Source organism: Betta splendens, chromosome 3, assembly GCF_900634795.4.
Source record: "Betta splendens chromosome 3, fBetSpl5.4, whole genome shotgun sequence".
NCBI classification, from domain to species: Eukaryota; Metazoa; Chordata; class Actinopteri; order Anabantiformes; family Osphronemidae; genus Betta; species Betta splendens.
Genome location: NC_040883.2, coordinates 10308113 through 10319051, shown reverse-complemented (window position 1 = coordinate 10319051; position 10939 = coordinate 10308113). Strand labels below are relative to the sequence as shown.

Sequence of the window (10939 nt, the reverse complement as noted above, 5' to 3'; positions counted from 1 at the left end):
AAATTTATTATTTATTATTTAATATTTATTTATTAAGCTACCTTGTCAGTAAAGCAGTAAACACATGCCATTAATTTGCTTATCATATGCTGGTAAGTGCATATTACTTCTACCAATTCTCAGAGGGAACTGTAACTTAGCAGTGGGCCTCACATATAATTATCAACTATTGCATAAGAAAACTACAGCGTACAAGCCCTGATGGCTGCATATGTCCAAGCCTCGTCACCTCTACTCACCCCTCAGCTTACGCAGGTTTCACCTCCCTGATTTAGTGTGTCTGGCTGATTTTAGCCTCCTGGACACACACACACACACAACAGACCTTCTAACACATCCACGTGTCATCTGTGTTAATGTTCACGCTGCAGATGAACAGATAGAAGCTACATTATCATGACGTTTATTTAGCTAAAATAAACTTGTGTTTTGGCTGAAGCCGAAGGATTAATGAGATTAGTAAATGGGGTTAAATCCAGTCGTAGAGCTGTGGTGTAAAGTAGTGACATATGGCGAGCAGTGCAAACAACAAGGCAGTACTGGCTGCTTTGGTTTATTCTCAGATGAAGACAGCAAAATATGGGTTTCATGTGTATCAACAGCAGATATAAAACAACTAGCGTCCACGCTGTCACTCTGCAGAACAGTAGTCAAGTGAAAGGACACAAGCTGCAGGAACAAAGACGTTCCGGGGCTTAAACCAGGCACATGGTGATATGACAACAGCAGGAGACGCACAGACAGCACAGCAAGTTCAGGTTCTGATTGTTGCAACAAGTCAGACCTTCAGATGTTCAGACAAGATAAAAAACACCTTAATCAACATAAAAAGTATTAAAAGCTTTGATCAACTTATTAATATTAAGTTTCAAGTTCAGTTTTAAGGTCTGGGCTTGTTTTTGTAAAAAAACAAAAATAATAAATGAGTTTTGTCAGAATCTATGCATGACATTTGACCTTTTGACCTTAAATCTTAATGCGGCCTGGTGGCTCAGTGGGTGGAACATTGGCCTGGGAAGCAGGAGGTTCCAGGTTCACCTGGGCTACAGGTGTGTCCTTGAGTAAGACACTTCTCACCAGCTTGCATGGCAGCCCACTGCTCCCCCAGGGGATGCGTTAAATGCAGAAGACCAATTTTGTTGTTATATTGTTTGTGATAATGACCAAGAAAGGCTTTCTTTCTAAACATAAAAAATGCAGCATTTAACTAAAATACATTTTAGCAGATGAGACACTGCACATGTTTCATGGCAAAATGATCCGTTCAAACAAACCAGAGGCAAGAGCACGATGCTCTGGTGTCAAACCCTGCATCGGGTCCAGTTCTGCTAATTGAAGGATCATTGCATTGATTGACCTTCATACGGATCAACTCTTCAGCATGAAGAACTGCTCCCACAGATGCAGCTGACACAGATGCAGGTGTAGCAGAAGATTCTGTCAGAGAACTGGCCAGAACATCTTTCTGATGTGACAATGGTTCAATTGGTGACAACAACTGTCCATGCATCGTGGGCCCAGAGTCATGGTTCTCCCAGCCACATTTTCTCTGTGTTTATTACGACAGGTCCAGTTGTGTGTCAGGAGTCAGTCAGTCTTCTCCTGGTGCTGAATAAACCAGTCACAAGGTATAAAGTCCAGATGTAGTTGATCCATCACCCACGGATCCTTCTTTGCGCCCTCGATGAATTCCTCCAAAGAGATCTGACCTGGAACAAAGGGGGATACAGAGAGCAGTGAGCACGGTGGAGACTAAAGGTCAGAGAGACGTTCCGTTCAGCTCGGGTCTTACTGTCTTCATTTTTGTCCAGCACTTCAAAGACCCTCTCACAGATATAATCCGTGTTCTCCGTCATGTCTGGATTCCGGTGCTTCTTTATCTTGTAGATGATCTGGAGGATAGTCAGATGAAATTAAATCTAAATTACCCTGTCAGTCTGCGCATGTCTATGCGTCTATCCAGCAGTTACTTAATCAAGACAGACTCTCACTTTAAATGAGCTGTAACAAAAAAAAACATTGTTGTCGTCATCTGTGCTTTTAATGGCAGCTTCTCCAGCTCTGTGCATGAATGTGGAGCCTACTGTCTAAACTAAAAGCTCATTTGAAGTATGTTTTATAGGAACCTGTGAGAACTTACTGTGATCACTTGTCTTATTTCATCTCTGTCCAAACAACCGTTTTTGTCTCGGTCATAAACCTTAAACGACCATTTTAGTTTGTCTTCGAGTTTTCCACGTAAGACGAGATTCACAGCTGCAACGTATTCCATGAAGTCGATCTTTCCGTCCTGGGAGGCAGAGACTGGAGCTTATAAAGAGGCTTCAAATAGCTGCTACTCACTGATGTTATGTAAACAGAGAACTTTACCTTGTTGGTGTCAAAGGAATGAAACACATTTTCCATGTAGGCAGATTCTTCTTCTGTGGTGCCGCTGTGGCCTCCAAAGATCTTCTTGAATTCGTGTAAATGCATCTTGCCACTGGGACACTCGCTGGTGAACTTGCGGTAGAGTTCCTGGATCTTCTGAAGCGTCAACTCCTTGTTTGCATCACTGTACTCCTGACCCATAGTTCAAACATAGAAAAGGATGAGAATCATTTGGTGGAACCTGGAGAAGCCGGGTGGCATCTTCATCGCTGTCATCTGCCTCTGTGCTGCTCCCTGAGTGGACGACTCAGTGGAGGCTATTTCTGCACCTCGAGCGCAAATCCCATTAAGTTTCCAGTGATCTTCTCCAAATCCCTCCTGGACGCTGGTATTTCCCTGAAGCTGAGTGACGGCTGCACACTGGACTATTCATCCACAGCTCAACCACCACAAATGTGTTGCTGGTGAACCTGAGCCGGCAGAGACACTATAACGCAGATGAGGTTAGGTCGAACTTGAGTAAACACAGCTGACCTCTGACCTCTGAACTCTGACCCCCCCCCCACGTGGGGTCAGAACGATGGCAGAACGCAACACCATGAGGAACGATCAATAAAGTCTGAGTTTCTGCTGTGACGCATATTACATTATATAATATTTTATAATAGCCTCAGTTTGCTGATAATGTTATTTTTATAATAAAGGATAATTATTACAGTATATTAATATCTATGTAAATGTGACAGATTATATAAACATCAGCTTATGTTATTAATTAAAAGACTAATGTGGCCGTGGACCTCAGACCGTGACTCTACCAGCACTGAATCACGCTGAGTCGCATCCACCTGCTTCTGAGGATGAAGGTTTTCTCTCCCGGTGTTTTACTTTCACACCAAGCAGGCCTCCCTGCTGATCACATACTGTACATTACAACCAACCCAGGCTACTCCTGCTGTGGTAGAACTGGGAAGTCACAGCGCCTGATGATGCGTAACACATTGTCTAATTATAAGGTTGTTGGATAATGTGAAGCAGGAGGTCTGATCTTCCTCTTTCCTTTCATTCTATCTTCACAGACACAGTGTGTGATTTTAACAGCACACCTGTCGCCTCCAGGTGCTCGAGGTCTGACTCAGCCCTGAATCCTCCGACCGCTCGGCTGAGCTGTGATCATCAGGACGTTTGTGTGTTGATACATTCACGGGTCGTTGGATCAGGTGACGTCTGTATTTAGCCTGCAGACAAAAATAGTAGCGCTCCGACCAGCGATCCTTAAGGCGACTAAAATAGCCTCATCAGCCACGACATAGGATTCACAGCTCGAAAGAATAAACTGCGGACTTAGTTATTTCCACGCAGGCTTTGATCTGGATTTAATGTGTCTGTGCACTGATCTAATTATTCTACTCAACCAAGGCCAACATTAGTTTAGATACAAGCACATTAACTCAGCCACAGAAGGCTGAGTCTGATCATGTAGGAATAAACCTCCGCTGGTGTTAGTTGGACTGACACCAGCAGCAGTTCTGAACCACAGGCTCAAAGGCCGAGTAAATGTGTACTCTGAACTGAAACAAAGGACGAACGTAGAAAAATATCAGATTTATTGCCACTGATCAAGTCTCTCACACACAGTCGAGTCTGGACGGGTCTTCATGCCGACATTCAACTCGTTTCACTCGCAGCTGAGGCCTGAAACAGAAACAGAGGGAATGCGTCGTCAGGATTGCTGGTCTGAACCAGCGAGGGCGTGTGTTGGCAGGTGAATCAGTCAAACGGACCTATGAGGACTGTCATCACTCACAGGCTTCCAGCGTTGGGCTGCTGCTACTCCACGGTGCTGCCGAGCTGCGGGGTTCCTGTCGGGTCCGCGTGGGGTCCCGTCTGCTGGATGAAGTGCTGCAGGTCGCACTGCCTCAGCTCCCTGTTGAGCGCCTGAATCCACGCCTGCCTCTCCTAGACGACACAGGCCGGGTTACATTTACAGACCTACAGCGCGCGACGCCCTTCGGAAGCGGCTTCCACCTGCAGCGCCCGCTCGGCTCCGCTCAGCTCCCGCTGCGACGCCGACAGCGTCGCCTCCAGCTGCTGCGTGTGCTGCTGCCGCTTGTTGAACTCCTGCCTCAGGAGCCTCAGCGCCTCCTCGGACTGCCGGGCGGCCGACCTCCTCCTCTGGACCGTGAGCTCTGCTTCCTGCTCCAGATGTCCAGAACTGGCCTGCAGCGCTGTGATCTGATCCGTGTGCTGGTGGAGCGAGGCCCGGGCCTGACTCAGACGTTCGTGCATGTCTGTGGACGATAACATGGGTTAATGTGACGCGCGGGGGATGGAGGCGTGAGCAGCGAGCCGCCGCCTCGTACCTCGCTCTTTGTCCATCTCTGCCTGTAGCAGCTCCTCCCACTGCTCCCCGAGGATCAGCTCCTCCTTGTTGTGCAGCTGTCGCCGCTCCAGCTCCTCCAGCTGCTCCCTGAGGTCCAGAACGGGACCAGGCAGCGTGGCAGATGACGTCAGCTGCTCCAGCGCCCCTGTTTCCCTCTCCAGAGCCTGAACCTCCACCTCCAGGTCTTGCAGCGTTTTTTGCTGCTGCAGGATTTGGCGGAACACCTCCTCTTTGGAGACATAGGGAAGCGCATTCAGAGAGCTGGGAGTGTCCAGGAAGGGAATAGGGGAAGCCCGGGGTTCTGGGGAGTCTGTGGCTGACGAGGACCGGACCCTGCCTGCTTTGGAGCGCCGGGGCAGCGTGGAGGAGGCCCGACCGGCGCTTCTGTGATCTGGGTCCGGTCTGGACGGGGGAAGGCGTCTGCCGGCTGCTCGCGCCGGCTCGTGATCGCCGCCGAGGGCGGGACCGGTCCTGCGCAGGATGAACTGGACCTCTGCGGCCTGCTGTCCCAGCTGAGCCGCGTGCTGCAGAGGGCAGTCGTCGGCGAGGAGCTGCCTCTCGTTCCCGCGGAGCTTCATGACGAGGATGTACCGACCGGTCTGACCTGCAACACAGACGCGGGTCAGCGCTCCGGCCCGTGGGGCTCACGTCACACCACAGCCACCGGCGCTGTGTCTGGAGGACGCTTACCGATGGACTGGGCCAGCGCTATGACGACGTCCTGGCAGGAAGTGCTCAGCGACAGGCCGCACACCACCCTGGCCACGCCGTCCACCCACACCTTCAGCTCCATCCCTGAGCGTCGCTCCTTCAGGCTCCGCCGCTGACCTGTGGAAAGTGGAAAGTTAGTCTGCATTCAACCAACGGCAAACAAACACCTACAACATATTTAGTCGGAACATTTCCATCTGTTCTTTAATGCCGTGAACGCGTCATCCTTTCATGTTGCCCAGGTTTTATGCTGAATGCATGTTCTGTAACGCACTGAGCAAAGTGTCCATGCAGGAGGATAAAGATCTGCTTATGGAAGCGCTAACAGCGTTAAACTGCCTCTGTGTCCACAGCAGATCACAGAACACGGCTGAGGTTGCGTTCCACCGTGTGACATCACCGACCGACTGCACCAACCTGTTCAGTTTTATCAACATCTCATCATAAGCGACTACACGTTCCCAGAATCATAATCTGTTCTTCAGATGAAAGCTTTTTCTTAGAAAGTTCTGACTTTGCTCCCTCCTCTAATGACGACGCTGAAGCACTGAACGTGTCACATCCTCAGAAACCGCCTCTAGTTGTGGTTCCTACGATTCTTTGGTTACAGACCTGCAGAACCTCAGGTCTGTCCTGGGAAGATGTGTCAGGTGTCAGGACGTTTTTCACATAGGTAACTGGAGAAACAGAAAACTGACTGAAGCTGTTTTTTTCTGGACGTCGTGTCAGAGGGAACAGATGTTGTTCCTGCTCCAGAACATCTCAGAACATCCAGTGTTGGACACAGAACGGTTCCATCCCAGAAAGCTAACATCCTGACACCAGAACCCAGCCAGTGTTTAAACAAGAGTCAGTTCCACTACTGTGACTGTTTGACCACAGCAGATGATCCAAGTCTTAAACGTTCAACCATCTCTGACACTGTTAAAGGCTTAATGTGTCTGTTAGTGTCAACTATGCATGTTTCCTAAAATAAAAGCTGGTTGAAGTGTCGCCCAGATGAAAAACCGTGACAAACCTTCACAGGCCTGACATGATTCCACTTTCACTGACTGAAACCTGATCGAGCTGGAGCTGAAAAGCAGAGAAACCTATCAGCTGATAGACGGCTCAGCTCGTTGGAGCCTCGTCACCACCAGGAAATGATCGGCGTCTTTGTGCTGCAGGAATGAAGCAGAACCTGCTGACATTCCTGGAGGAGTCAGACTCCACCTGCTCACAGAAGCCCGCTTCTGACCACTTGACTTTCGCTGTCAGAAAAAAACACCAGCTAAAAGGAGCAAATGAATAGTTTGTACCAGTCGTCCCCAGTTTCCATACAACATTTACATTTAATACGTTTTATTAATGCAACATGTACAGTTTTTACGTTAACAGTCATATTATTGACTGTGTCTTGTATCAGATTTATATATTTAAGCCTCCTCTCCATTCTAACACCTCAACCACACATTTACAACCACAAATCCAGCTTTAACAGATTCAGTAACGAGTTTCGTTCAGCTCACTCACCTGCTGCTTGTGTCTGATGCTTCTTAGTCAGCGTTGTGTTGAGTGTACAGTATTTGACCCAAACACTCGCCCACATGTCAGGAGGAGGAGCCGCGCGGAGGAATGTGGTCGTTCAGGGTGAAACTGACGACACAGTGAAACTGGCCCCATTCACATTCACACGACGTAGGACGGGTCAGACCACAGCTGGGTTGATAGCAGGCCGTGAGTCAATGAGTAGTAGTAGTTACATTAAACTATGGACGTGATGACTAGGTGTGCATAGAAATCTGAATCTGTATGAGCTCAATTTGTTTGAACTTGTATGTGTCTTTACACCTGTATGTAAAGAAAACGTGCATTCCAGTAATTAAACAGATTTATACTAACCTCATAACAACAGACCCTAAAAAATACAGTAAAATAGTCAAAGAGGGAGGTGAGGGGCGGGGCCTTCCGGTCAAACGCCTAATGATCGTTTGAAGTGAAAGTCAAAAAGTCAAAAATTAATTTGACACTGATATTAAAAAAGGTTCCTAAATTCAGCAGGCAGACGAAACCCGGCCTCTACTGTCAGGAAGAGGCGAGTGTCCGCCAGAAGCCAGGACAGAGAACAGTCGACAGGCACCACAGAATAATCTGACAACATCTGTAGACGCTAGGCTTCCAGGCTTGTGATTCAGCAGTGCACCAGCAGGTGGCAGTGTCTCACAGCACAAACACTGGGACTTCCTAGTGTTTGTTGACCTTTGTTGCTCTGAAGCCACTGAGCTGCTGCCTTCAACGGTTCCCAGGCCTTTTCTGCAGCTTCCTCCACGTGTAGTTTGTCTCGTAGGGACAGAGGTGGTGCAGCGGTTATACTGTAGAACAGGAAAGCAAGTCCCGTTGTCATAGTAACCAGGCTGTTTAGCACACACAACACCGAGTGCGACCTAAACTCACTGCAAACACTGGGTCGAGTCCACAGAGTCGGCTGGTGAAGTGTTTCCTGTGCGCTGAGCTCATTCCTGCTGGGACTCGTTACTGAGTCTTTACACAACGTTTACATGGAGTCAGACGGACACAAAGACAGCATGACACAACACACACACTGCTTTGTAGAGCATCTGACTCTGTTGAACTCAATTCATGGAAGAACTGAAAGACTGCTTCACTTTCACAGTTTCACACAAATACCTGGAAAGCGACTCGTCATTAATGCATCGAAGCTTTAGGTTCACTAGCAGCCTCCTGACTGAAGCGATGATGTGGCCGCTGCACCGTCCTCACATACAGTAATGTCTGCCCCAAGTCAGAAATGCTAATTAATGCAGCGTCCTATTAAAATGCACCAGAACATATTCAGCGAGCGCTAATACACAGCATTTTAAATGTAAAACTTCCCTTTGTAGTTGTTTCATCAGGGTCGAGTCTGATGAAACGACTGTGACGCGTCATCAGTGACTCGTGTGTAGATGAGAGTCCAAGCATGTGCAGTTCCACCATAAAACAGCAGAATGAGCCATAAAGGTGATCAGCTGTTCACTGACCAGCAGAGAAGATCAGCGGGACCGAGAGTCAGACACAGAGTCTGCTTCTTCCCCCAGGCTGTGTCTGAGCAGAACTCTCACAGAGCTGAGCACAGAACAATGAGTCAGTGCAATAACTGTTAATGTGATAGATTGTAAATAATTAAAAGCAGAGAGTTTGAACAAACGGAGGTCAAATTCCTTGCTTGTCCCGTACAAAGTCAGCAATAAAGCTGATCCTGATTCTGATCTGTCGTCGCATCAAAGTGTTTCCAGGCAGCGTTTCTATCAACCCGCCCTGCGCCTGCTTCTGCTGGACGGAGGTTTTACAATTGACTTCATTGTATTAGTGCTTTGTAAAATAGGTTGAACTGTGTTACGGCCACTGTGGTTTAATATTGATCCATTAGAAGCAGGAGGACTAACTGCTCACTACGGTGAGTCCGTCATGTCTTTGTGTCTGCGTGATGAGAAGCTGGAGGACACAGTGAGACGTCCACATCCCTCTACTGGCTTAATATCAAACATGGCACCGTTCTCTGGGAGAAGAAAGGCTCAGACCGAGCAGGACGGTCTCCAGGCTCAATAATTCATGCTTACAGAGCAGAGCTGAATTATTGAACTGAGCTGTTACTTCCATCATGACTCACACTGTGTTTTTCTGAGACCACAAAGCTGCAGCAGCTTCGGATTCCTCTGATCGCCGTGGAGACGTCTTCTATCGGCTCAGATTTATTTACCACAGCAGATCTGAGCACGGGTCCGGTGAGAGTTTGGCGCTGATCAACTGGGCTTCGCCAGAATTCCAGATCAACATGAGCTGCTTTAACTCAACATTACAGCTTGTGTTTTAGTCAGAATTCTGTAAAGCAGAAATAAGCTGGTCTTCTGTTTGGGAGGGGTTTGAACTCGTCTCATCTCCTCTGCAGATCTGACCCCTGTGATCATCTTCACTCAGCCCAGTGTGGGAGTCTGCAGAGGCTGGAGCTGATGGGACCCACGACCTACACAAACAGAACCTTTGCTCAGTTAATAGAAGTGAAATTCTCAGAGGACTGCATCTTTACATGATGGTTCATGTAGCCTCGGGATCATAATTAAGCAGGTTTCAGGCGATTTCCAATAAAGTCCTGCAGGTCAGGTTCAGTGTTTGTCACGTGGTCCGACCCGCGTGGATCCGTCGTCCTTGGTGTCGATCACGTCAAGGGCGACGCGGCTGCTGTGAGCCCGGCTCCCTGTCAGGATAAGTTATGGCCGGAGCCGGAGCCGAGGACGGAGGAAGCAGAGAGGTGGACGCGGCGGCTCCGTGTGATGGATGAGCGGCGCCTCCTCTGTTTAACGAGCTGCTTTACATCAGCACCAACGCGCGTCCCAGCGCCGGGCCGGCCCGCTGCCTGGCGCTGGTTCTGAAGCCTCGGCTGCTGTCAGCCAACCCTGACGCCTGTTACTGCTTCCCTTCTACCTTTTCATCAGCAGCTTTCTGTCACTAATGTTCTTTTGCCAGAAGCTTCACAATGCCCGGAACATTTTAAAGGAGGATGTTGCTCCAGATTTCATCACCTTAATTAGTTCAGATGAAGAAAAGAGCTGAATATGACGATTATTTAGAGCCGGGATGGGGCCGACTGCTTGGTTGACTTTATCCTGCAGTGAAAAGCCTGAGGAGCTCGATTCCATCTCAGCAGGGTGGAAAATAAAAAAAAAACACCTTTAAACTGTTCTCAGATCAGAACTTTACAGCTTAATCAGAGTCTGTGATCCACTTTCGTTCGTCAAGGACTTGGTCCCATGTTCAGTCTAAGGAGGCTGCTCGAACTGACAGAAACGTCTGCAAACAGCAGACATCGAAGCAGACGAGTCCAAACAAACACGGCCGCAGCTTCTTCTCGTCCTCCAGACGTTCTCCTCTGGGATCTGTGGCTTGTTGTCAGATTTCACAGCACGTCTGGAGGTTTCGCTTGGTTTTTATACCCCAGGATGCTCCAGGGCGGGACGATCAATTCATTTTAATTGAGGTCCCGTGGCTGGACACACCTGATCCGGGTCAGCAGCGGTTCTGGCTGATGCGGCCGGGCAAAGGAGCTGGTGAAGTTCTTCACAGTCTCCAGATGGTTGCACTGATGGTTCTCCTGATGCATTGACGTTTATAAAGGAGGAGGAGGAGACCTCAGGGCCAGAGCGCTGCAGGTTTGAGGTGAGGTTTGTGATAGTTACACGGTAGCGACGGCGTCTCAACGGGAGGTTGACCTTAAACCATGACAACCAATGAACCAGCTCGTTCCACAATCATCCGCTCGATGCTTGAGCTGTAGGCGCTTTAGAGGAAGATGTTTACAAGATGCAAAAGAAATCTGGTCCACGCAGTTTTTAATTTCCAATCAACTAAATAACGATAATTTCTCATGCTCTGATTGCAATTAATCGATCAAATTAAAGGAGTGTTGACACTTTGATCCATTCACGTGCAACGCGACTC

At 48.5% G+C, this 10939-nt stretch overlaps 2 protein-coding genes across 4 annotated transcripts; both read right to left on the bottom strand.

The window, feature by feature from the left end:
* Nucleotides 1-472: 472 nt before the first annotated feature.
* guca1g (guanylate cyclase activator 1g) lies at nucleotides 473-2574 on the bottom strand. Its single transcript, XM_029144302.3, has 4 exons — nucleotides 2371-2574; nucleotides 2141-2290; nucleotides 1793-1892; nucleotides 473-1709 (listed from the first exon to the last, which is right to left on the bottom strand). Exons 1-4 carry the CDS (start codon nucleotides 2569-2571, stop codon nucleotides 1588-1590), a joined length of 573 nt encoding a protein of 190 aa, XP_029000135.1. The 5' UTR covers nucleotides 2572-2574; the 3' UTR covers nucleotides 473-1587.
* Nucleotides 2575-3960: 1386 nt separating this feature from the next.
* On the bottom strand, nucleotides 3961-7111 carry LOC114852134 (ras association domain-containing protein 7-like). 3 transcript variants are annotated; one of them, XM_029144297.3, is made up of 6 exons: nucleotides 6977-7111; nucleotides 5444-5581; nucleotides 4734-5357; nucleotides 4399-4661; nucleotides 4155-4329; nucleotides 3961-4065 (listed from the first exon to the last, which is right to left on the bottom strand). In XM_029144297.3, exons 1-5 carry the CDS (start codon nucleotides 7050-7052, stop codon nucleotides 4201-4203), a joined length of 1230 nt encoding a protein of 409 aa, XP_029000130.1. In that variant the 5' UTR covers nucleotides 7053-7111; the 3' UTR covers nucleotides 3961-4065; nucleotides 4155-4200. The 3 variants fall into 3 exon arrangements, with proteins under 3 accessions (XP_029000130.1, XP_029000131.1, XP_029000134.1); XM_029144298.3 differs by having other exon boundaries at nucleotides 4178-4329; XM_029144301.3 differs by lacking the exon at nucleotides 6977-7111 and adding an exon at nucleotides 6483-6913.
* Between the last annotated feature and the right edge of the window lie 3828 nt (nucleotides 7112-10939).

What these genes read in the sequence shown, in the direction of transcription:
- guca1g (XM_029144302.3), bottom strand. Translation starts at nt 2,571, where the DNA reads ATGGGTCAGGAGTACAGTGATGCAAACAAGGAGTTGACGCTTCAGAAG. An exon ending in AAATAAGACAAGTGATCACA is followed by an intron (nt 1,893 to 2,140) that starts GTAAGTTCTCAC and finishes ACTATCCTCCAG; the next exon opens with ATCATCTACAAGATAAAGAA. An exon ending in GCTGGACAAAAATGAAGACA is followed by an intron (nt 1,710 to 1,792) that starts GTAAGACCCGAG and finishes CCTTTGTTCCAG; the next exon opens with GTCAGATCTCTTTGGAGGAA.
- LOC114852134 (XM_029144297.3), bottom strand. Translation starts at nt 7,052, where the DNA reads ATGTGGGCGAGTGTTTGGGTCAAATACTGTACACTCAACACAACGCTG. An exon ending in GCATCAGACACAAGCAGCAG is followed by an intron (nt 5,582 to 6,976) that starts GTGAGTGAGCTG and finishes CACTTTCCACAG; the next exon opens with GTCAGCGGCGGAGCCTGAAG. An exon ending in AGAGATGGACAAAGAGCGAG is followed by an intron (nt 4,662 to 4,733) that starts GTACGAGGCGGC and finishes TATCGTCCACAG; the next exon opens with ACATGCACGAACGTCTGAGT.